The following is a 25631-nucleotide window of genomic DNA, read 5'->3' as shown; positions in this document are numbered from 1 at the left end:
TCCTGGCACCACACTGCCAGGTCTCTAACCTCCTCCCTATAATCTGTCTCATCATTGTCGGTGATCAGGCCTACCACTGTTGTGTCGTCAGAAAACTTAATGATGGTGTTGGATCCATGCAGTCGTGGGTGAACAGGTAGTACAGGTAGTACAGGTAGTACATGCTAAATGTTTATGTTAATTAACGGTTCATTACCGTGAGAACGGCAGACTTTTTTGCATGACAATAACCGTCTGACAAAACGTCTTGACTGCCACAGTCCTAGCTATGTATTACTTAGACCTTGTCCTGTTTTTTTTCTCTTCAGCTCTCTGGATGGACCAGTAACATCGTGGACACAGTGATGGCTCACCACTTCAGCACTGTGAGTATGATGGGTTGGCATCTGCCCATCTTTGAGTTCCGTTCACCTTTGATAATATTCAAAAAAACTAACCTGGTTTGAAACATTTTTATATAAAAGTGATCGAAGATGACATCATGATACCATCCACACACATAGCCATGCTGATGCCTTGTGTGTTCCTCTAGGATGAGCTAACAGACAACCAAGAGCTGATCCAGACCTACCGCCTTCACATCGCCCAGGACATCAATCAGGACAACCTGGCCCTCTTCTGTGCCTCCTACAACGGGTACGCTAGGCAGGAGTGGAGATGGGGCAGGGATCCACTCCTGCCCAAGGTACTCGCTGACTTTACTACTGACTTACTAAGTGTGGCTTTAACCTTTTTTTTCTCTTTTTTTCAATGACAGTCGTCGGGATCTGGAAATCGAGAGGCCAGTCATTGGTCTGAATGAGGAGACAGTGAACACACTGACGTGAGTTTGAAAGTTTGGACTGACGTGTTTTCAACAGTATGCTCAAGCGGACCTATTGTAACTCACAGTGCTTATGGAAACTACTCTCTTCCCCTCCAGGTGCCCTTCTCTGTTGGTGGTTGGAGACACATCTCCTGCAGTGGAGGCAGTGGTGAGTTAGTTAAAGGTGGTTGTTGTTTAGCTTCTGACTATGGATCGTTCGCTTCTACATGCTTGTGTGTATATGTAGTAGGATGATGGAACTAAATGTTGAAAATCAGTTCCTTTATGTGATTAAGTTTTGTCCACTAACACTCTTTAACCTTGTTTCAGGTGGAGTGCAATTCCAGGTTAAATCCAACGAAGACTACACTGTTTAAGGTGAGGTGAAGCAGGACATCCTGTGTGTGTCATGCATAGAAATTTGATGCCTAAGCTATTGCATGTGTAATGACACAGGTTCTCTCTCTCTCTGTAGATGGCTGATTGTGGAGGCTTGCCTCAGGTTGTGCAGGTGAGGTTTGAGCTTCTGAAATGCTGTTATTATGTCCTTGTGTGTGTTTTTTTATGTCATTTTTTATTTACATTGATAACTAACTTACTGTCGTCTCCTCAATAGCCTGGGAAACTGGCAGAGGCCTTCAAGTACTTTGTTCAGGGTATGGGTTATAGTAAGTACACAACTCTTACTTTTCTTTATAAATGTGTGATCTCAATAACCACTCCTTTCTAGCATACTTAAAAAAGAAATAATGTCTCTGGCCACTGGTAACTGTTTGCTTACCTTGGAATTTGACTCTTGGGTATTGATTATCCACTAACAAGCTGTTGTACGTCTTTGTGGTTAACATATGTGTTCTGAACGTATTTCCTGTTGACGTGAGCAAAATAACAACTGTTGCTGCAATGAGTATTGTTTTCATCACGGTTTCCCATGAGCCTTTGCCAGACCCCCTCCTGGGTTTGGAGTGCAGCCAGTTGTGTCTGAAAGGACCCTCTTTTTGTCACACTGGTCACGGAGGAGGCCGCTCCTCACGCCTCACAGCTAACGTCATTTCCTCTTTCATCTTTGCAGTGTTGACTAGCCTCAGTTCTTAGTAGGTGAGAAACAGTGCTTGTAGCATGAATGACGAGCAACAAAGATGTTCTGAACAGCAATTGACTTCCTGTTCAATTCTGCGTGGGAGAGACTCTCTTGCCTTGTGTGTTTTTGTTTTCTAACCAAATTGTTAGGATGCAGCTCTTCCTGTTACACAAAGCAAAGGCTTCTCTGTTTTCACCTCTCACCTTTCACCAGCACAGCATTTATATGGTACTAGGCTCTTCTGTTTCCTCCCCCAGTCCTCCTCAGTGGGAGTGTTGCATGCAGCCCCAGGTGTCACTGTGTGAGAGGAGAATTGCAGAGTGGAGGTAAAGGCCATGCAGCACAGAGTCACTCCCTGCAGAGGCACAGCCAGAAGAGGACTGGCCACCCCTCAGAGCCTGGTTTCTCTCTAGGTTTATTCCTAGGTTCCCGCCTTTCTAGGGAGTTTTTCCAAGCCGTTGTGCTTCTGCACCTGCATTGCTTGCTGTTTGGGGTTTTAGGCTGGGTTTCTGTATAAGCATTTTGTGACATCTGCTGATGTGAAAGGGCTTTATAAAAACATTTGATTGATGATTAGATTAGGACATTTCACTGTCAGATTAGAGTTGATTAAAGCCTCTTCTCATAGTCATCTATGAGATATGTTCTACTGCACGCAGAGGCCGAAACGTCAGCGAAGCGAGGTTAGTTTGAAGCAGCATAGTTTTACGTTTCAAGTCTGTTTTCTTCGACAGCGAGAGACATAGATGCAAAGAAATAAGCACATAATATCAAATATAAATTCGTAAGTCATCTCAATAATCCTAAAACTAAGTAGTGAAATCACCCGACACATATTGAAAGAAATGGTATCACATTTTAGGCATGTATTAAAAAGACAGATCAGTTGACACAGTTGTTGATGTAACTAGCTACTTCAAACCATTTAAATTACAGCAACTTTGTTGGAGAGGCTGCAAGAATATCTTCCCATTATGAAATAAATACTTTTTTTCCCAATAGGGTATGGACTCTATGCCATGACATTAACGCATCTCGTCACGATCCCAGTGCAGCACCCTGTAAACCACGTTGACAGATGTATGAGGGTACACTCTCGTCACAGTGTTGGTGTTGTTTTGCTGTAAGGGCCCGTTGAGTTTTGGCCAAAATTCTGCTTTGTCTCATTTGGGCTATCTCTGTCTCTGCCCTACCCCAGAATCAGACAGGAAGAACACATTGTTTTTTTTGTTTTTTTTGGTGGGGGGGGGTTGTCTCTCTGGTATACAGCAGTTGTCTTTTCCTTCAAAATGACTTCTATTCATTACCTCAACCTTCATAAACCTTATTCCCGTCCAATACGTTCTCCTTTCTTCTTTTTTCAATCCTTTCCTCCCTCCATCAATGCTAACAGTTCCCTACATTCTTCTCAGTCACCTGAGCAACGAATCAGGTACCAGGTGTTAAAGCAGTAGGAGTTTTAGACCAGTTGGCCAAATACCAGCCTCCATTCAACCTAACACACATTTCATGAATGTCAGTGTATGCTCAGAAAGTCCGTTTAACGTCATATTATTGGTCATTTCGGTAATCTGTATTGTTCAATTAAGTAGAGAACCGTCTGCATACTTTGACATTTGTTTAAGTGGTAATGTGGCTCCTTTAAGCATGAAACTTATGTTAGATTCTTTACTATTGTTGCACATGGTGCTAGTTTTGCTTCATTTTGCCTTTATCAATTTCTTTCAGTGCTTTATGCTATTATTGTATTGCCTTTTTTACAAGACATGCTTGTCAGAGTCTTTGGCTTGCATAGTGTAGTTGTGTCTGGTACTGAAGTCTTAAAAAAGAAATTGGTCCCTTTATTTCCTCAGATTTGTCTGCATGGTTAATGTCTGCAGTATTTGTATGATTTCTTGATGTGATTCCCTAACAGAGGGAACACATCATAATGCTTCCTGCATTGCATGAAGTGCTCTACCTTGTGACTGGCATGTTAACACTCCTGTGTTGTGTCGTAGTGCCCACGGCTGGAATGAGTCGTCTGGTCCGATCCCGCACCACCTCCTCCTCCAGCATCACCTCCATGGACAGCATCCGCAGTCGCAACCTCAATAGCCTGCTGGAGAGAGCCAACACCACTGGGGGCCTGGACAACCAGCCTGGGCCCCAGACCATGGAGGTCTCCTGCTAAATCGTCCCATCTCTCCCTCACTCCACATAGGGTAGCCGCCCTCACCGGTGGCCCTCTCTTCCTCCAGTAACTTATATCTCCCAGTCTCTCCTACCCTGCTCCGAAGCTACTCAATGCCAGGGTGTTCAGTGATGAATTGTGTGATAAATATGAGAATATATACAAATGAAGATTAAATATAATACTGTATACATGTCAAACTTCGAGCCACAAGCTGAGGGGACAAAATAAAGGATGAATCAGATATACTGTATACTCCAAGGGTCTAGATGGTACGATCCCCCACCCAACTGTTTCTCATAATTTCATTGGTATGCATGTGTCTTGTGCAAGTGAATCTGGAGACTTGTTCTCCTGGTTTCAATTACTGTATGTCCCTCCTTTGTTCCGGTTGTTGCCTTTCACATCTGTTATTTATTCCCCATGTGTCTGTGTGTATAGGATCGGTTCCTCAGCACAGGAGGGGTTGAAGAGTCCCATCTCTCACATCCGCTGTAGTCCAAACACACATTCCTCTTCCTTCTCTTATACTATGATCTAGAACACATTTACACTTAAAACCTTCATTCATTGCACACATTTAGACACATATTTTTTAATGTTGTGAACTGTGAACACACGCCTCCTTTGATTGTGTGGCATAGTGTAGATGTGTGTTTTCCTGTACTGTACCTTGCTGCACTGCTCTGCTCTGCCGAGTCACTCCATTCACACTGTAGATTGATCACTCATGCTGGGTGCAAACACAAGATTCATGACTTCCTGTACATTTCTCTGCATTGTGTTGTTTTCCATATGGCAGGTTATACTGGCCCAAATGACAGAATGAATGCACTGTGTTTTGGTTGTTCTAGAACATTATACTTGCTTTTTAGGAATATGCAAAAATGTAAAGAAATTCAATGGGAAAGAACCGTGGGCCAATGTGATTGTCTAGATTCAATCACTTCTCCTTTCATCTGTGTGTTAAAAATGTTTATTTTGTAATTGATGTCGTCTTTTTATGTTTTACATTTTTGTTTTTATAGTCCGTTCACTCATCGCTTGAGTAGACATACACAATGAATAACAACTTAACAAGCCTGTTATAATGTGGAAATGTGTTCAGTCTTCACTGCAGGGCCCAGTGGTGCTTATCACGGTCTGCCAATACAACTCATTTATACTACTAAACTACTAAATAAAGCTAGAAGATGTAAAATGGGCCCTTGGTTTGTGGTCATATCTTCAAGTGTTTCCACTGCGCACACAAACACATACGCCAGCAAATCTATCAAACAATTGCAAAGGTTTGAGAAAAATAATCAATGTTCTGCATTTCAGACTAAAATAGTTGACACCTTTCAGCTTTGTCTTGGCAGAAGACTTAAAGGAATATGGTCAATAGTTTCCAACCGCATATGTGAGCTTTTTCTCTCACTCTTACATCGGTTGACCTCAAACTGCATGTAAACGGTGAGGGCAGGCTATTTTTAGCTTGCTCTAAAAATAAAGTAGAACGGTCAGCTATGCCCTAGCTCAGATAAGGTTCTCTGAAGTTTGCTTTTCCATTTCAGCTAACCACTGAGAGTGCAAACATATAGTACATCTGATTTCTGCGTCTCACCAAGATGTTCCATCTGAGTGCATCAGGTCTTAATCAGTTGGCTATAGGTCAAGGCAAAATAGATTATCATCCTTCGTGAGTCAGATCCTCTCCTCCTATCTGATGACCAACAGTCTATATGGAAAGTATTAATTCCCATTTGATTTATTCCACATTTTGTTGTGATACAGCCTGAATTTAAAATGGATTTAGTTTTCTCACCAATCCACACACAATACTGACAAATGACAAAGTGAAACATTTAGCAAATTTATTGAAAATTAAATACAGAAATATGTCATTTATACTGAACAGAAATATAAGCGCAACAATTTCAACGATTTTACCGAGTTACAGTTCATATAAGGATATCAGTCAATTGAAATAAAGTCATTAGGCCCTAATCTATGGATTTCACTTGACTGGGCAGAGGCCCACTTGCGAGCCAGGCCTAGCCAATCAGAATGAGTTTTTCCACACAAAAAGGGCTTTATTATGGACAGAAATACTCCTCAGTTTCATCGGCTGGCTGGTCTCAGACGATCCCGCAGGTGAAGAAGCCGGATGTGTATGTCCTGGGCTGGCGTGGTTACACGTGGTCTGCAATTGTCTAAAAACCTGTTTTTGCTTTGTCATCATGGGGTATTGTGTGTAGATTGATGAGGGATTCTTTTTTTTTAACCAATTTAAGAATACGGCTGTAACCTAGCCTAATGTGGAAAAAGTCAAGGGTTCTGAATACTTTCCGAAGGCACTGTATTTAGTAGGCCTATACTAAATACATGCTGATTGCTACAATCCTGGAAAAAAAGTAGTTTGTAATTTTAAGCAGAATATTGATCTTGTGTTTTTTGTGCACCTATGCAGAAATAAAATGTTATTGACATATCAAATGTCAACCCTCCATACGCACACCCACACATTGCTTTGTGTCAGGAGGATGTCAGATCCTTTGGCGTCACAGGAAGCTACTAGAGACATAAAAACCAGTCCTCATCCAGTGAGCCTCTGTCTTGTTTCTATCTACCCTTTGGACACATCTGCGTAAATGGAATTGAACAACAGAGCAGAGGAGTGAGACATATTCTCTTTCAATAAGGTGAGCAAGTTTTCAGTTTTAGTTTATAACCCACTAACATACTATGGAAGCACCTTGTATTGCATTTACAATAATTACAAGTTATCCCACTGGTAAGTATACTGTTCTAAGGCCTGTGTATCGTAAAGTGCACCCAACTCTTTTATTTCTCCAGAGTTCATGTTTAGATAGTAATGAATATGTATATTTTTTTAATGGAAATGTCAGGTTGAGGAAATTCTGGTTGTGGTTATTTCTCTTCCTGTGTTCACTTGTTTTAGCTTGACATATGACAAGAGAAGATAAATGACACTACACTTCTTTCTGTCTCTCAGCCTATAGAGCCATACAGACATATACTGTAGCTAGAGAACAGCTGGTCATGGGGAATTGCCCCGTCAAAGTTCGATCCAGTATGCCAACCCTTGAGAATCCAACTGAACCTGCAATGTCAGGTAATACTAAACGCCCAGCTTCCTTTGTTAACCTAATCTGAAATCATCAACCAGCCAGCGTGAATGCTGATTGCAACTATTAAAACCATTCTTCCTTTTTAGACAATAACAGGCCCATGGTGGTGTCCCTTTATGACTTCCCCTCCCAAGATCCCTTGGAATCCAGCATCCGCATGGGGGAGAGGCTCACTGTGTTGTCAGAGTAAGTGGCATACACGCTGTACATATACAGTGGTGTCTGAAATAATTGACACCCTTGATAAAGATGAGTAAAAATGACTGCATCAAATAAAGTATTCAAATAAGGCTTGATATTTTCTGCAACAATTTTTTTTAAATTATATTATTTTAGAATAATACAATTGCTCAGAGCGGTGTTTGTTTGTGTCGAAATGAGAATGCATAAACAGAAAATAACCCCGTACCTACTGTGAAATATGGTGGTGGATCTTTAATGTTGTGAAGCTATTTTACTTCCACTGGTCCTGGGGACCTTGTTAAGGTCAACGGCATCATGAACTTTACCCAGTACATTTTAGCCCGAAACCTGGTTGCATCTGCCAGGAGGCTGATACTGCAAGTGGGTCTTCCAGCAAAACAATAGCCCCAAAAATACATGAAAATCCACAAAGAATTTGTTAATTGGCCACAAAATCAACATTTTGCAATGGCCATCTCAGTCTCTGGACTTGAAACCCATTGAAAACCTGTGGTTGAATTGAAGAGGGCATTCCATAAACACAGATTAAGGATTTAAAGGATCTGGAAATGTATGGAGGAATGGTTCAAAATTTCTCCCAATGTGTTCTCCTGCTCATAAAATATTTTAGAAAAAGTCTCAGTACTGTTAACCTCTAAAGGTATTAAAAACAGGGGTGTCAATCATTTTTAACCCTACCTTTTTGAGAAAATTATGTATTACTTGTTGAACAAGAGCAATTGTATTAGTATAAAATAATATAATTTCCCAACTTTTTGGAGTATACAATATAGCTCAGTATTTATTTATTTTAATAATAATTTTTGGTCATCTTTATCAATGACGTCAATAATTTCTGACCCTACTGTATGTGGTAGTTTGTGATAGTTTAGTTGAATGCACTGACTGACCTCTTTATTTGCAGTGATGGGGATTTTTGGATGGTGCGATCCACAACAACAGGCAATGAGAGTTACATCCCCAGCCACTACACTGCCAAAGTAATAAACAGGTAAGATACCTACTACTTATTCTCAAGTTTTACTTGTGACTGTCACAGCTGTTTACACATCAGTGAATGTCACTAGAGAGTGGGAATTGGAATGCATCAATTTGAAAGAGCAATACTGTAGATGTTCTCTCGCTCTGAATGACATCACCAATGTCCTAATTATGTCACTCCTCCCCCAGTGGGGGATGATGGCACCAGTAGTTCCAGTGGAGTTTCCTCGCAGGGTGGAGAGGAGTGAAAAATATAATGTACTATCTTATTTGTCTTCTGATAGTGAATATTTGATATTTCTCATCCATCTTTAATCAGGTGGCAGTATAATGGCATCAGCAGGTTAAATGCAGAGGAGCTGCTGCTGATGCCACACAATTACACAGGGGCTTTCCTGATACGACAGAGTCAGACAAACACAGGTGAGTCCATGTTCATGGCTTAGGGCTCGTTTAATTAAATTCATTTTACTGAATGTTATGTCAAGTTTTTTTTAAAGTTTTCTATAAGCACAACAACTAGCCTAGGACTTGTGCACTGTTTCATTGCTGTGGCGTGACAAGAGTCTTGTGTTACTTTTGGTCACAGACAGCTATTCGCTCTCGGTCCTTGGGAGGACCGACTCCTCGTACATGGGCACAGTGAAACACTACCGCATCCGTCGCCTCCAAAACGGCTGGTTCTACATCTCCCCCAGCCTCACCTTCTACACCCTGGGCCAATTGGTGGAACACTACTCTGGTGGGTACAAGCCCATCAACGGGCTCAAATGCATTATTATTACAGCACAGTTCTTACTCTGGTATGCAAAGACAGTGAACTGTATGGTACTACTGTAATGTGTTGTTTGGGTAGAGAATGTTCTAAACATTTGGAAACATGTCTATCCACAGAGTCAGCAGATGGGTTGTGCTGTTTACTGAGGGAGCCTTGCATCATCCAAGGCTCAAACAATACTACTATGACTAGACCGTACCCCAAAGCTATCAGGAGGCCCACCCTCAACTGGAAGGACGTAGACAGGTGGGGCACATTCCTAAATCCTCCATCTACCATATTTTGTGTCCCGAGTGACCTACACACTACTTATTTGACTATTTGTCAATATGATATGATGTGTCATGCTATAGCTATGCAATTAACTGCATTGTAATTCACATTGTAAGATGATGCATATACTGGTGGTAGGTATATCACATTCCCTGTGCCTGCCTCTTGTCTTCCCAGCTCATTGATCTTCAGTAAGGGCAGAGTGGATTCAGAGGACTCTCTGGTGAGCAAGGGGCTGAGGGAGGCCATGAGCTCATACCTCTACATGACAGAGGCCAGCTGCCAGGACTGTGGCAAACACTGGGATACCTGATGAGAGGGAAGACTGAGAGTAAAATAATAATACTGTCTGGTCTGCCGCTGCCGCTGCCCCGGTCCAACGGTACTAGTCCAGAAAGGGTGACCTAAACAAAAGCATAGAGGAAGTTAAAAAGAAGTAAGCCTACCATTTACCACCACAATGAAAACTACAAGCACAATTCATGTCTTGATGGTAAAATGTGGGTTTGGGTTCAGGTAGCCACAAGGAGCCGTGTTACTTGGCACTTCTAATGCTACTGGTTCTTGTTCTCAAGAGCACATTTCACAAGGTGAAACCTATGATTTTTATATATATATATATATATATATATATATATATATATATATATATATATATATATATATATATATATATATATATATATATACACTAGATGACTGACAGGGGGTGCATCTCCATCTTGTCACTCCCCCACCCTTGCAAAAAATATTTTGGAAGTTATAGAAATGCATGTATTAATGTCTACATTCATTTTTGCCATATTTATTCTATTACGGACACCTTAATGCATACTATTAAATTGTATGATGTGAGCTAAACATTAACATTTAAATACAAATATATATAAAAACATACTTTCTTAAAGTATAACTTGTTGAAAGTACTAATGTTACTGTCCCCACTACAACAACAAATACTTAAATATGTGTAATTGTGTCTTTGAAATATTTAATTGAAATACTGTAGAATTCCATTCATTCCTATGGAGCAGGGTTTCTCAAACTCGGTTTTGTTTTTTTCCCCCTGTCACTACACAGCTGATTAAAAACCCAAAGCTTGATGATGAGTTGGTTATTTGAATCAGCTGTCTAGTGCTAGGGCAAAAAAATAAAAAAGCTTCACCCAGGGGGGGTCCAAGATCGAGTTTGGGAAACTGCTCCTTCTGGGGAGTGACAATATGGCCGACCAGTTACTTTAAAGGCTCTTATTGGCCAATACATAGTATCAGCAATCCAGGGTTTATGTACATTGGATGGAACTCAGAGGTCTTATGATGTGAGGAGGAGCACTTCCTTTCAGCTCATGGAAGGTTTCATACTGCTTGTCCACACAGAAACACCTATGTATTGGTCTATTTTGAACCAAAGAAGGAAGATCACTGAAATACAATAATGTTGTATCTGGACTAAAGGGAGAACCCATTTGTAGTTTCATATGCAATCTGTTTGTATGAATGAAATGCCATGTCTGAGTAAAGGACGTCACGCTGCTTGCATAAAAATAATCGATTCCTCCTGATTCGGCCCATACCTGGCGCGAGCTCGGGACTTCTGCCTTGCTAGCACACGTGACCACCCTCCTGAAGCATCTTTCCACTCGACGCCATGCGAAAAGTAGCTAGCGCAAATGAAGACACTTAAGGCTGAGGAGTACATTTCACACATCCCCGTATAACTTGAAACTAACTCAGACGCTTTTACCAGAATGTGGGTGATAATGAGTTATAAATAAATAGTTCTGAGTGACTGTTTTGTTTCAATGGTTTCTTATCATGGCCAACCTCTTAATTATAAAAACAAGATCGTCAAAACATACAAGACAATGGATGCTGTAGTTTTCTCACATCTGGCCCACAAAGAGAAAGCATCTCATGTCAAAACCATTTTCAAGTCCTACCACTAGATGCCGCTAGATACATGGGAATATTTTGTATCAACCATTGCTCGCTAAATCCACAGAACTTCCTGCTTAGAACTGTTCAGGAAAAAGAAATAATGGCGACGTTTCTGGGGTCTGAGTCCCCTTGGACTGGAGGAAAACGAAGCAGTCGCAATATCATTGCAAAAATCACACACAGTCAGATCGCAGGCCAGGGTTTCAGCAGAGGGACACAGGTAAGACAACTTGTGCGATGTATCGGCAATGAAGGTATTTGAAAAGGGGGAGGACGACTCAAGCCTGGCTGGGATTGCGTTTGGTAACCCTGCTGAGAGCTAGCTAACGTTAGCATGTATAGGGTAACTAGCTAGCTGTTTGTCAGACTTTCTGGTTAGTTGGCTAACATTAGCTGTCTATGCTACAAAATAATGTGATCATTTCACTAAATGACTAAATACACCCGCAAGTTAGCTACTTACAATAAAATGACAGCCGAAACCTAGATGTAGCCTGCACTTGTTAGCTCTTTTGTTGATTAAGATTTTTTTTTAAGTGTTGCTAGTATATTTACGCTAACCTTTTTTTTTTAACTAACCTAAGTAGATAGCCATCTTTGGTAGTATCGTATGTGTCTGTTCCCATCCATGACGTTACATACAATTGGTATCTGTAGTTCGTTGTATTACTCAATGTTGTTATATTAGCGAGCTACCTAAGATTTGATGACTTTGCGAAACGGAAAGAGTGCGCCACTGCTGCTAGTTCGCTTGCAGCTTAGTTTGGCTATCAGTTAGCTACGGCTAACTAGCTTGGTTTTAGGTTTTGACAGGATGTGTTTTTCATCTGCTAGATAGAACTAACTTGGAACAACACGCGTGATTACGTAACGTTAACGACACCAGCCCCCAGCTACTTTCGTTTCCATAAATGGGTGCCGCCCATCTGTGCCTGGGCACGGCTCAGTCATTATACTGCCAACAGGTATTTTACCTAACTAGCTACTTGTTTTTGCTCATGTGAGCCTCTCATTACTAGCCAGATAAATAAACCTTACAGGGACAAAAACCTTTCTCTTTCATGCACTGTTGAAAAATCTGCGAGACCTTTTTTTGCTAATAATCTTGTGGAAATGGTCAGTGGTTGAAAAAGTACCCAATGTTTATACTCGAGTAAAGGTAGAGATACCTTAAAAGAAAATCACTCAAGTAAAAGTCACCCCAGTAAAATACTACTTGAGTAAAAGTCTAAAAGTATTTGGTTTTAAAAGTACTTAAGTATCAAAGGTAAAAGTATAAATATTTTTAATTGTCTTATATTAAGTAAACCAGACGACACGATTTTCTTGTTTATTTAATTCACGGATAGCCAGGGACACAGTTCAACACTCAGACACAATTTACAAACGATGAATTTGTGTTTTACAAACGATGAATTTGTGTTTAGTGAGTCCACCAGATCAGAGGCAGTAGGAATGACCAGGGATGTTCTCTTGATAAGTGTGTGAATTGGACCATTTTCCTGTCCTGCTAAGCATTCAAAATGTAACTAGTACTTTTGGCTGTCAGGGAAAATGTATGGAGTAAAAAGTACATTTTCTTTAGGGATGTAGTGGAGTAAAAGTTGTCAAAAATATAAATAGTAAAGTACAGATACCCCAAAAAATGACTTAGTAAGATATAAATAGTAAAGTACAGATACCCCAAAAAACTACTTAGTAAGTATTTTTACTTAAGTACTTTACACCACTGGAAATGATACATTATGCACTCATTCATGTGTGTATACAAATAGCTGCAGTAGACTAGATGGTGGTGATTTTAAAACAAACCTTTTGAATTATACATTTAACATGAGGAGCTACCTTGTGCATGCTGAGGATGTCTATCCTAGAATTACCCTCTGACTCCCTGCCCTTCTTCTTCTATGGAGATCATGGCAGTCCGCAAACAAATGTTTACAGTGCATGCCACCACCTACTGTGCTGGAAAGTTTGTACGCTCAATCATGAGCTGCCCAATTCTGTACTACCATGAAAATAAAATCCAAAAGCAAATAAATCCTTACTAACTATTAGTATAGTAACCTTACCAATAATAGCTATGAAGTCAACTCATAAGCGCAACATTTCTGAACATGCAATGGGGACAGGACAAATTCTCTGATATTGAAACTAAGGAATCCTGTGTACTTTTCAAGGCAACCTCAGACTTCAGCAGCACTGATAAGCTTTTACTTCTTTTCCTCATTTCATTCTTGTGAAATGTGGCCTGCTTAACTCACTGCCAATTTGCCGTTAAAGAATAGAAAAGGCCTATGTGTTGCTCCACCGATTCCAATAAAAAGTCTCAAATGGCAGTTTGAGCCACATTCCTCTCAACGTTTCAGTAATAATTGAGTTTTGAGAACTGAAAGTTATATTGTGCTCCATTTGTGAGGAGTATTTGGGCATGATTTGGAATGACTTCTGACTTAACTGGTGCCAGAAGATGGTCTCTGCAACTGGAATTTGGAGAGGATGCGATTATTTTTGCACAAACATCTAAGACCTAGGCTTTTTGTTAAATCTGTCTCCGGTTGTGTGGGTGTGCGGAGGGTAGGGTAAAAGGATCAACTGTCAGTGTTCTTGTGACACGGGAACATACCGGAGACATTTTCTAAGCTCTCGCATATTTCCTGTATTCACCACTCATTCGTTGTGTTCCAGCTCCCAGAGGCTCTGCTCCAGGAGAGAGATAAGAGGGCCAAATGGCACGGCATCCCTGAGCTGCTGCAGAAGCTCCATGAGAGCAGCCATCCTAACAGTGACCTCTCCCACACACACAGTGTACTAAAGGTACCCAGATAATATATACACCACAACATCAACAAAGCGCAGTCTCCTAGGCTATAGGAGCCGACTGAATGTGTATAGTTTACTCTAAGATTAAGGCCTAATTATCCATTATTTTTAACAGGAACTATCATCCCTACTTTCCATGGAGGCAATGTCTTTTGTCACAGAAGACAGGAAGAGTGCTCAAGAATCCACCTTTCCCAACACATACACCTTTGACCTCTTTGGTGGAGTTGATGTATGTTTACATACTGTTTATTATGCTCTTGTTACTAGTGTGTTCTGTGCTGTGATGGAAAGTAATCAATGACCAGTTTGAATGTCTTGAATCAGCCATGTCACCTCCTACTGCAGTGTATCAGTGCCTTCTGAGATACTATCAGGCGACGTTTGTTCATTGCATTCCTTTTTTCCATCCCTTCGAAGCTGCTGGTAGAGATCTTGATGAGGCCTACACTCACTATGCAGAAGAAGAAACCTCAAAGTAAGCAGTAACACTTAGGTCTGATATAATTTCTCTCTGAAGACTGCACTTTTGACATAAGGGACCGTTGCTATTCATGTCCGTGTCTCTCGTCCCTGCAGTGAATGATGACTTAGTCAAGGACTGCCTCAGTGTTCTTTATAACTGCTGTATATGTGTAAGTACCCTCGTCGCAGGCCATCACTTCATATGCAAAAAAAAAGAGTCGTCATGTCTGCTTTTTCCTCTTTAGACAATCATTAATCGTCAAATCTCTCCCCACATTTTCTCAGACGGAAGGGGTTACAAAGAGCCTTGCAGCCAGAGACGACTTTGTCCTGTTTCTCTTCACCTTGATGACGAACAAGAAGACGTTTCTACAGACTGCCACTTTAATCGAGGATATTCTCGGCGTCAAGAAGGTCAGAGCAACTTCACGGCAAAATCTTCATATTATTTTAATTTATACTAATATTGTTCACACAGAGTATGAGGGTTTGCTCTAGGTAGAGATTTGGTGTCCATGATCATGTTATGCCGATGGTCATCCATTTGTTTGGTCCTGGTCTTCTCTCTGCCCCAGGACATGATCCAGTTGGAGGGGATTCCTAACCTGTCTGGTCTGGTCCAGAGCTTCGACCAGCAGCAGCTGGCTAACTTCTGCCGCATCCTCTCTGTCACCATCTCAGAACCCGACGTGAGAAATGATGACAAACACACCCTGCTGGCCAAGAATGCACAGCAGAAACGCAACGCAAGCCCCTCACGTGCAGAGGTCAATCAAGGTAGGACAGGGATACGGGAGTACACTGGAGAAATTAGATTGTATTCTCACTATTTAGCTCAATTACCCTTTCTTTAGGGTCTCGTTAAAGTATTGGTTTGATTCGTCTGTTCATTTGTAGTACTCATTTAAATTCGATACCCTTATTCTGTCCAAAAGTTTTCCCGTCGGTGCTCAACCGAAAACTATTGTAGAGTAACGTTACATGATCAATGAATGAGCCCACCCTGCCTCCCTGTTCCCAGTTACCCTCCTGAACATCCCGGGCTTCATCGAGCGCCTGTGTAAGCTGGCCACCAGGAAGGTGTCTGAGGCCACCGGGGCGTCGAACTTTCTGCAGGAGCTGGAGGACTGGTACACGTGGCTGGACAACGCCTTGGTGCTGGACGCCCTCATGCAGATGGCCACGGAGGAGGCTGAGCACAGCAGCACAGGTCAGCATCCTCTCTCCTCCTGCTCTGTACCACTGCCTTAAACACCAGTTATCACTTAAATGGTCTAACATTAGATGCACCATTCTGCCTGTGAAATGTTTATTTATTGTACTATACAGAAATATCCTGGACATCTCGGTTGTCACCTATCCTTGTACCTCTGTACTTATCTATAAACACTTCTTCTCATTTTAATTTAAAAAAAATAATTAAAAAAATTACATCCTGTTGTGTCTCCTCCACAGAGTCATCAGATGAGAGTTCGATGGCCACCAGCCCTCTGAGGCACCGTCTGCCCCAGTCCATGAAGATCGTCCATGAGATCATGTACAAGGTGGAGGTGCTCTACGTGCTCTGTGTGCTGCTAATGGGCCGCCAGAGGAACCAGGTGAGGGACTGGGGGACAGAGCAGACGCCTCACCTAATACAGGACATGGGTTCTCCGGTGTAGGCACTCCTGTGCTCTTGTGTGTATTTGACCACCTGATCCATCTTCCTCAGGTACACAAGATGTTAGCAGAGTTCCGTCTGATCCCAGGTCTCAACAACCTGTTTGACAAGCTGATCTGGAGGAAGTACACCTCGTCCGATCACGTGGTGCATGGCCAGAACGAGAACTGTGACTGCAGTCCTGTAAGCAGTGCACTCGTCTCTCACTGAGCTGTCCCTGGACATGATCGGTGGCTTTTTCTAGGATTCTCACTCTGGGTAACATATTACCATTGCTGTGTTATAACATTTGCAATATCAATCACGCTGATTCTGTCCTTCCCTTAGGAAATATCCTTCAAGATCCAGTTTCTGAGGCTTCTCCAGAGCTTCAGTGACCACCACGAGTGAGTAACCTTCAAACAGTCTGTTTGACCGAAAGTTCCCCCGTTAGCTTCACTTGAGTTTAACAAACAACATTTTCTTTATTTCAGGAACAAGTACCTTCTTCTGAACAGTCAGGAGCTGAACGAGCTGAGTGCCATTTCTCTGAAGGCCAACATACCGGAGGTGGAGGCCTTAGTCAATACAGACAGGTATGCATCCTAAATGTAACATTTATTTAACTAGGCACGTCAGTTAAGAACAAATACCCCGGCCAAACCCAGACGACGCTGGGCCAATTGTGCGCCGCCCTATGGGACTCCCAATCACGGCCGGGACTCCTTTTTGACTCCACCCTCAATACGTCACACTACAGAGGCATCATGTTCTCTGAAACCTCAAATGCAATACCATATTGTGTGTCCTAAATCTGTTGTGAGTGATTCACACACTAATGCACTCTCCCTGTGTCCTTGTGCTCCTGCAGGAGTCTAGTGTGCGATGGGAAGAAGGGTCTCCTCACACGTCTGCTCGCCGTCATGAAGAGGGAGCCTCCAGACTCCTCCTTTAGGTTCTGGCAGGCCAGGGCAGTGGAGAGTTTCCTCCGTGGAGCCACCTCCTATGCGGACCAGATGTTTCTGCTGAAGAGGGGGCTGCTAGAACACATCCTGTTCTGCATCATAGACAGTGGCTGTAAGTCCAGAGATGTCCTGCAGAGCTACTTTGACCTGCTGGGGGAACTCATGAAGTTCAACATCGACGCCTTCAAGAGGTTCAACAAATATGTCAGCACAGACGACAAGGTGAAACCCTTAGCGAGTAGCAACCCCCCCCAATGTGGGAAGAATCTGTTAGTCCTTTCAATCGTCCCAGAAAATACATGAAATAATGCAATATCGATTCTTATAGTCATATATAAGTAATCTCAATGTACCCAAGTTTTTGCGATGTGTGTGTTCTATAATGCTGTGTGTCCCATTCCTCTGTTCGGCTCGGCTGCAGTTCCAGACCTTCATGACCCAGATCAACAGTTCCCTGGTGGACTCCAACATGCTGGTGCGCTGCATCGTCCTGTCCCTCGACCGCTTCGAGAGCCAGACAGAGGATGTGAAAGGTAAGCCGCACTGTCTAATCCCATAGTAAGTGAATGGAACTATGTGCGAGGGTCACATGTAGTATCTTAAGCTACCAATGCTGGAATGAATTCAATCTTTGAGTGCATTATAATGGTGCTGTTCCTGATGTAATTGTTGCTGGCTGTGGTCCTGCAGTGGTGGAGGTGCTGTCTGAATGCTGTCTGCTGTCCTACATGGCCCGGGTGGAGAACAGGCTGTCCTTCCTCTTCAGGCTGGTCAATGTCATCAACGTGCAGACTCTCACACAGGTCTGTCTAAGACCAGACAAACCCACACCTCTGTACCTCTCTTTCAGGATAAGAGGAATGTGTCCTCAGTTTGTTAGGGTTTGAGGTTGTTGTTCTCCAACATCTGGTGCTGACATGTCCCCCTCTGCCCTGCCCATCCCCTGGCCCAGGAGAATGTGAGCTGTCTGAACACCAGCCTGGTGGTCCTGATGCTGGCCAGGAGGCGGGGTAAACTTCCCTTCTACCTCAATACATTGAGAGAGAAGGAGTATGCAGAGAAATACCCTGGCTGCCTGCTAAACAACTTCCACAACCTACTGCGCTTCTGGCAGCGCCACTACCTCAACAAGGACAAGGACAGCACCTGTCTGGAGAACGTGAGTGTCCTCGCCCTACTCTGTCCCAAACAAGGGAAAACCAGATTTATTTTCTTCAAAAGATATTATGCAGGGATGCCAACTTGGCGCTTCTTGGCGATATTCACATTCGATCTGTAAAAACAAAAGTATGTTTGGGGGGGGGGTCTGGCAAAGTACGCAGAGTGTGTCGCCCATTGAGCTATAAAAGAGAGGTGTGAACAGAATCTCAATTGCACACTCCTCGCGTCCTCTCTCCTCGCTTCCTTCTCAAAACCCATTGGAGGAGAAGGTCAGAGGGGAGGGACCTCTGGCTTTCACATCCATTGGGGTCTGAGGAGCGAGAAGTATGCAATTGAGGTTCTCCCACTGTGTGCTCACTAACGTTACCTTCTCTGGCGCCTGAGTCATCATCCACTCCACACAACAAACTTTGTTCCTGACTGGGAAATTTGGAATGCAACTTGAGGTAAGCAACCTGTGTTCGAAATAATGCTGCAGTTATATTTGATACATGCAACTATAATTTGCTTATGTTTAGGGCTGTGGCGGTCACAAAATTTAGTCAGCCAGTGATTGTCAACTGTCTCATGATAATTAACCGTTAATTAACATAAACACATTTAGCATCTCCTGGCTTCAACACATGGCCTACAAGCCACTGATGCAGACCTTTGGAACATCTACATTTTAAAAAGTCTAATAAATCCATGTAATATAGCCTACACCTTCACAATAAATCTATCATTTATTTTAGACAGGTCTAAAGAAACATGATATGAAGAAAATGTCATCTATTTCAGAATAACAGAATAGCATACTTGAGTTATCCTGATCTGGCTATCCCAAATGGCTGTGGGCTACACTAGTTCATTTAGCAGACAAGATTTTATTTGAATTCCATGGCATTATTTTATGGTATGAAGAATACAATTGAACAAAGCTGAATAAAATAGAGAGGATATTTTCACCAAACAATTTGAGGGAGTGTGCACACATGTGGCTATTCTGTGTTGAGCGGTTACCAAAGAAATCGGTATAACTATATGCTTAGTTTAGAGTTATTAATGTAGTTGTTCTACAAACGTTGGGCTATATGTTTTGATTTTTAATACATTGTAAGGCTGCATGATGCGACTCTAACGATGATTTGAAAAAAGTTGCTTGAAAGGCATGAGCTCTGCTTTGAGTTTTTTTGCACGGACTGTACACAATACATCAGTCTCTCATTCACAATTTGACAAGCATATGATAATGCCTCGAATTTCCCGGTGGCAACCCCTTTGTGTGGCTGTAATGCACCCTAAATAAATCTATGCCTTTTGTGGCCGTTGTGCCTCTCACTCACTTTTGTGGCCGTTGTGCCACAAAGTATAAGTTTAATAATTTATAATGAGCCTCTCCCTGAGTGCTGCACGCTCTGAAGCACCTCTCACTCACATGGCTCTCCATCACATGATCAGGTCTTCCTTGCAGGCTACAAGTGAACAGACACATCGGGACACAAATGCGTGCATCCTTATCCAATTCCAAGGTGCATATTGAAGAACTGTCCACATTTACATTTCGTCATCTAACCAGATGAGTAGGTCGAACGAACAGCAATGTCAATCTACTATCCCCATAGTACAAAAGTCGACCTATTCTGTGCGTGAAATAAATATTCCAAACATAGTCTGGGACAGTTGTGGGATGCGATGGATCCCAAATTAATATAACCACTAGAATCCCAAAACATTTTTCTGCAATGAGGCTGACGCAACAGATCAGAACATTTAGATGATAAAAATGTTGATAAACTATTCGGCTATATCTTCCCATTATAAGTGCAGTAATGCACACACAGCAGTAAGCGTGAATGTTCCATTAGCGGGAAAACACCATTATCAAAAATTACCATAAATGTGATTATGCATATAATGCTTTTATTATAAAGGTGCATTTTTATGGTAAATTCTTTCCCAAACTTGAAACTCACATGCCAGTTAGGCTCTACAACCCTTGCAAAGAGGATTAATGTGCTTAATTTTAAGAAGTTATTTGGACACTTTAGTTGTGATACAAACCTTATTAGAACACATAGGCCTATGGGCTAGGCTACATGAGGTGTGCGAATATGATTCGAAAAAGTTGCAAAAAAGGCATTGTTTCTTGCCTTACGCTTGGGCATTATGATAAGTGATAATATAGAATTCACATGTGACAGGCAGGTATTGTCACCCATCAGACTATTCTTGATTTAATTTTGTCTTTACATATACAAAATTATATATGTGTGAAATTTCTTTTGATTTCGATTTATCATTTATCACGCACTTGTCAAAAAAGTTGGGGGAAAAACTACATCTATGCACTTACATTGCGAATGGAGGACACTTCCCCCGTGGTTTATTTTCATGCCAGTCAGGTAGGCTATACTCCTGTTGTAAAGAGAAGCAATGTACTTAATATTAGGAAAGTTAAGAAATAAATATAGTAGGCCTAGCCTATAGAAAGCTGATGGGATCCTCCTATTTTTAATAGAGCCAATCACTGTGTTTTCTCACGCAATTGCATGGCCTATTGAAATGTTGCGCAACATGAGATCATGGGCTCTCATGAAGTGTTTGATTAGATTTTCGATTGCATTTGCATCGATGTCAGAGTGATTAGAGGGACAATAGAGTGCAGAGTACCAGGCAGTTATGAAATTTGTTAGGCTACTAATGACCATCAGCAGCATCAGAACTTGGAGAACCCTAATTACCGTGACTAAATGGCCACGTGGAATTTGACTGCCTTCGTGACTCGTAACCGCCGGCGTGGCGGTGATACGATTACCACAATAGCCGTACTTATGTTTCAATTGCGCAAATTATTACACACTAAGTTATTAACGTTAGCTAGCGAACTACTTTAGCATCTATGCTGACAAGCTAAAATAGAATATCAGAGTTAAGAGTGTGATGACATATTATGTCAAATCGGATCGCTTCATCCAATATCACGTGTGACAGCTGTGCGCAGCCAGTCACATCCCCTAACCAGCCATTAGTCTACTCAGCTGCTTCTCTCCAGACCCGGCGCCAGGATAAAGTGACTAAGGGGGCAGTTGACATTTTTTGGGGGAGTTCTTGCATTGGAATTGTATGTTGAGTTCTGCTTATATCACGCTACACCACAATAACCATAAAGTTAAAATGGCGAGACTCTTGAGACCATTGATTGAGTGATTTTGGAAGTGACAGGTTGGCACAAAATCTGTAGCCCATCTCTGCTGCTTATCACACTAAAGCAAGGCTGTTTTGGTAATGAATATAGGCTACAAGATAAATAGGGTAAGTCACCTATTACCGACAGCCTGTGAATGTAGCCATGAACACTGCTGTCTTAATAAATGCTGGAAGTGGTAGCCTAGTTATTCATGCAAGCAAACAAAAATACTGGATAGCAGTTTGGCAAACGAATGAATTCAAATAGAACAAAACAGCACTACCAAGTAGGCCTAGTAAACAATATCAGATTGATAAAAGCATGACGCAATCTATATTTAGGCTACTTACATTAACAGTAAACAAATGCAGTAAACAAAAGGCAAGTGATACCACTCCACTGCACGGTTGGAGCTAGGAACACAAGCATTTCACTACACCCGCCATAACATCTGCTAAATATGTGTATGTCATCAATAAAATTAGATTTGAATGGAGATCCAAATAACCAAAACACAGCCTACTACAGTGAGATGCAGCCCTGCACAGCTGGCTTGCCAAATAGGCATATACAGGCCCTCTGCTTCGCTCATGAATTCAGCAACATGTTGTGATATGGAACTATATACTTATGTGGATTAAATTCAACCCACGGCATCAATTAAACAAGGCCAGCCTACCATAAACATGCTTCCAGAGTATTGAGATTGTTCAAATATGTACTTGTTATTCCCTGAAAACATGTAACGTTTGTCACCTTTTTGGGCCCTCGGCAGTTTGCGTCCCTGTTATGAGCTTACCCGATCTAGTTGTAGTCCGTAGACTGGCTGGCCTGTCATTTAACTAGTCTTTGACTAAACTTTAAATTCAAAATCTTGCAAGGTTTAGTGAGGGGCCATTTAGTCAGAGACTAGTTCAATGGCACGGAGCTGGGTGTGTTTCGGAAGACGCGGGAGGAGGCCAATATTCAAATCCTATAAATGTGCTTGTGTTTTCATTAGTCGGTGTCCACCATATTTTGTTGGGGTACCGGGCAGGTGCGGCGGTAGTATTTTGTATTTCCTAAGACCGGGGAAAGTTTCACGTTGCAATTTTGCACTACTCCACTTACCATGAATATCCCCTTCTCCTCTTTGGGTAAAAAGTGTGTGTTTTACAAGTCCTAACCCCCTGTTTCCTCTCTCCCTCAGAGCTCCTGCATCCCCTTTGACTACTGGAAGGAGACAGTGTCAGTGCTGCTGGGCTCAGACAGGACTTCTCTGTGTGCCATAGCCAGCTACATAGATGAGCCCTTCATGGACCTGGACAGGGACCTGCTGGAGGATTAACCCATACAGGCGGGTTTGGGTGTGGCTGGCCTGGTGGAGGGGGTAGGGGGTTGCTGGGGTATGGACACCTATCATGAGTGATGACCATGCCAGAAAGCTAGAGCAGGACTGTAACTGTGGCTGGACACAGCCTCGTTGCTATGCTGTCTGTAACTAGGCCAGGAGGCTGTTACTGAAGGGGGGGGGGGGGGGGGGTGATTCTACAATCCTGGCCATCTTCACTCCTCGCTCCATTCTCTTCAGAGGAGAAGGGGCGAGACTGCACCTGTTTGTCTGTCCATTACCAGACCCTACAGTAGAGAGATACATTTCTTGGACCTTGAAATACTCCTATGTTGGTGGTTTGCTTTAGGTGAAATCAAATAGCCTTTTATATATTACATAAATATATTGAAAAATCTATACATACGATGCAACAAATTAGATAGGATGTATCTATCTATCCATCTAACACAGAAAATGGTTTGTTTTCACTGTGGGGGACTTGTTATAAGAGGGGAGGCCCAGAGTATGTCTGAAGACTAGTCCCCCCTGTGTCTCTTCTAGCCCACATGGCTCTCTTAGAGAAAGGAAGTGTTGACTCCATGTCTGGGAGCCTAAGAGGGCTGCTCATGACTGGATGCAGAGGTGGCATCAGTCTTGTCCAGTGGTCTTTTGAATGAATGGCTTCGTCTCTGATCTATATGTGTATGTAGGGCTCTCTCTCTTAGGTGAATCTAGTCGACTGGTACTTGTAGCTTTACTCAGCCCGTCCAGGTAGCTTGTGGATCTGTTAATGGTTGACATTCTATGGGGTCCTATGGTGGATGAGATGGGGCTGGACGGGACCCCCACTCACCTGAAGTCACCAACCCCTTCATGACTTTACCCCAACACAAGGAAACATTTTCCTTTCTGTTTTTCAGACATTGTTTTTGTTTTTCATCTTGTTAAGAGAATAGCTTTTAGTTCTAAATAAAGTGTAGATAAAAGGAAGAAAACATTGCACTGTTTGAATTGTTGTTTTGTTTATTTTGATGACCGATGTTTTCATTTTGTATCAGACTTTGTATGCATCAAGTGAAAGGGGGGTTTGGCAAAATAATTAACTATGCAGGTTCTAGTATTCAATCCCACTCTCTGTCGCCGACAGTTCTCACAACAGTTCCTTAACCCCTTATCCTTCAACCAACAGCCACGCTGTGCTGCGTCACTTGATTGTTCTCTAGTCGTCCACTTAACTCTTGACTGCTCTTATCTTACCATGAGCCTAGACTTCGACAATCTTGATCTGTCTTTGTGCTGATTCTGTGCTTGATGTCACCTCTAATGTGATTGGCTGAAGGGGGGAATGGGCGTGGTTACATTGCTATGGCTCCTCTGGCTAGAATGTGCTGATGTTGCTGATGCAGAGTTAGCATTTAGCAAAAAAACGAATCCAAGAAATTGACCAATGATTGAGCTACCTCATTTTTCAACCCAGCAAGCACCAATTGGATCACTCACAGGGTGTATGTCAAAATGAAACTAATCCTGTTTAAACAGTTTTTTTGTTGTTGCTATCATACATTCAGTCATGTGAACGTACAATCTGTTCACAATTTGGTTTGCCCTAACAGTTGTTATTGCTACATAACCACAGGCTTTCCTACGATGTGTGTTCTCGCACCATTTGGTTTCTTTACCTACCTACACTTCACCACTACTTAATGTGGATGACTTGTGTATCATGGAAGGAGCCTGCAATGTTCATAGGAGTCCTACCGGTGCAGCACCATTTAGGTCATTCTGTGTGTCCAGTCTTCTTCTAGTGTTTGGAACAGAACTGTTGCCATGAGAACTCTGTGCATGTTCCACGCTCCCCAAGAGTCATGATTGCCTGTGGAATAGCATATTGTCTGGGTTTTTTTTTGGCATCTGGTGCAGAGTAGATAACCTACTTTTAAAAAATCTGGTCTTAATTGCTAGATATAACTTTGAAAATCAAACACAGTACTGTATTTCTATACTATCCATCATTAACAGCCACCCAGATTTTGTACTGTTGAAACATTGTACATACTGTATATTTGGTTTTGTGCAGATTCGCTTCACACTAAGAACTTACACTTCAGAAGCAGCCTATATACATTAAATCCAATACAAAAAAAAAAATGAAAGTCTGACTTGACATTTTTAGTTGATAATTGGTGCTTAATTATTTGAATTTGATTGTAATTCCTAGTCTCTTACCCTTCTTACATCAGGTACATTATTTGATGGAATTGTTACTCTGTTCTTTGGCATATATGCCAAGTTAGTTTCCTTTGTTTGACTGTGTGTGGTATAACCCAGTCACTGTTATCATTGGAGATGAATAATAAAAAGCACATGGTGCGTGTATACCTAGAGAAATTAGATCAGCAAACCTTTATTATGTTTTCTGAAACATGATCAAATCATTTTTGTATGTTTTATATTTTGCTTTGACATTGGATATTGGGGTGGTGATGTTTTAGTGTACATTGGATCCCCCCCCCCCCACACACCACTCCTAATCCTGACTCAATCCACCACAATCCCCCTAAAATTCAATTTCACACCTGTTTTCTTAATCTTATGTTTAATTTAACAGTCTTGTTTGTGAATTTAATACAATGATAATCCTAAATAAATTCTCAACTTTCTTTTTGAGTGTGTGCCCGGTGTATTTTGTCACAGTGGTTTTAAGGATGGGACACTGATAATGTGTGATGGG

General features: G+C 41.9%; 3 protein-coding genes across 13 annotated transcripts in view; all 3 read left to right on the top strand.

Moving 5' to 3' along the window:
* Positions 1-5263, top strand: part of LOC110527914 (protein NDRG3) — a 69912-nt gene extending 64649 nt beyond the window's left edge. For 2 of the 10 annotated variants that reach the window (XM_021609523.3, XM_090241029.1), the window contains 10 exons: positions 309-365; positions 533-636; positions 758-823; positions 923-974; positions 1136-1183; positions 1281-1316; positions 1422-1473; positions 1878-1903; positions 3280-3318; positions 3887-5263. In XM_021609523.3, coding sequence (XP_021465198.1) covers positions 309-365; positions 533-636; positions 758-823; positions 923-974; positions 1136-1183; positions 1281-1316; positions 1422-1473; positions 1878-1900 — 438 coding nt within the window. In that variant the 3' untranslated portion in view covers positions 1901-1903; positions 3280-3318; positions 3887-5263. Of the gene's footprint in view, positions 1-308; positions 366-532; positions 637-757; positions 824-922; positions 975-1135; positions 1184-1280; positions 1317-1421; positions 1474-1877; positions 1904-2888; positions 3010-3279; positions 3319-3886 lie in introns of all 10 variants that reach the window. The other 8 variants (XM_021609520.3, XM_021609521.3, XM_090241025.1 and 5 more) reach the window with 4 other exon arrangements.
* Positions 5264-6635: 1372 nt separating this feature from the next.
* On the top strand, positions 6636-11217 carry LOC110527913 (src-like-adapter 2). The gene is made up of 8 exons (XM_021609519.3): positions 6636-6743; positions 7058-7177; positions 7280-7379; positions 8302-8388; positions 8698-8801; positions 8968-9120; positions 9273-9402; positions 9607-11217. Exons 2-8 carry the CDS (start codon positions 7105-7107, stop codon positions 9740-9742), a joined length of 783 nt encoding a protein of 260 aa, XP_021465194.3. The 5' UTR covers positions 6636-6743; positions 7058-7104; the 3' UTR covers positions 9743-11217.
* Positions 11218-11299: 82 nt separating this feature from the next.
* On the top strand, positions 11300-25560 carry trpc4apa (transient receptor potential cation channel, subfamily C, member 4 associated protein a). 2 transcript variants are annotated; one of them, XR_016497259.1, is made up of 17 exons: positions 11300-11586; positions 14055-14183; positions 14305-14421; positions 14610-14667; positions 14769-14824; positions 14940-15068; positions 15230-15431; positions 15676-15864; positions 16110-16252; positions 16366-16497; positions 16642-16700; positions 16788-16889; positions 17165-17480; positions 17680-17791; positions 17949-18061; positions 18211-18865; positions 22778-25560. XR_016497259.1 is itself a non-coding variant. In XM_021609518.3 (17 exons), the coding sequence occupies exons 1-17, from the start codon at positions 11389-11391 to the stop codon at positions 22913-22915; spliced, it is 2400 nt and encodes a 799-aa protein (XP_021465193.3). In that variant the 5' UTR covers positions 11383-11388; the 3' UTR covers positions 22916-25560. The 2 variants fall into 2 exon arrangements, 1 of the variants encoding a protein (XP_021465193.3); XM_021609518.3 differs by having other exon boundaries at positions 11383-11586; positions 18211-18417.
* The last annotated feature ends 71 nt before the right edge of the window (positions 25561-25631 follow it).

The sequence above is a fragment of the Oncorhynchus mykiss genome, chromosome 7 (assembly GCF_057628025.1).
Source record: "Oncorhynchus mykiss isolate SJ-2025 chromosome 7, ASM5762802v1, whole genome shotgun sequence".
NCBI lineage: Eukaryota > Metazoa > Chordata > Actinopteri > Salmoniformes > Salmonidae > Oncorhynchus > Oncorhynchus mykiss.
This window is presented reverse-complemented; position numbering and strand designations above follow the sequence as displayed.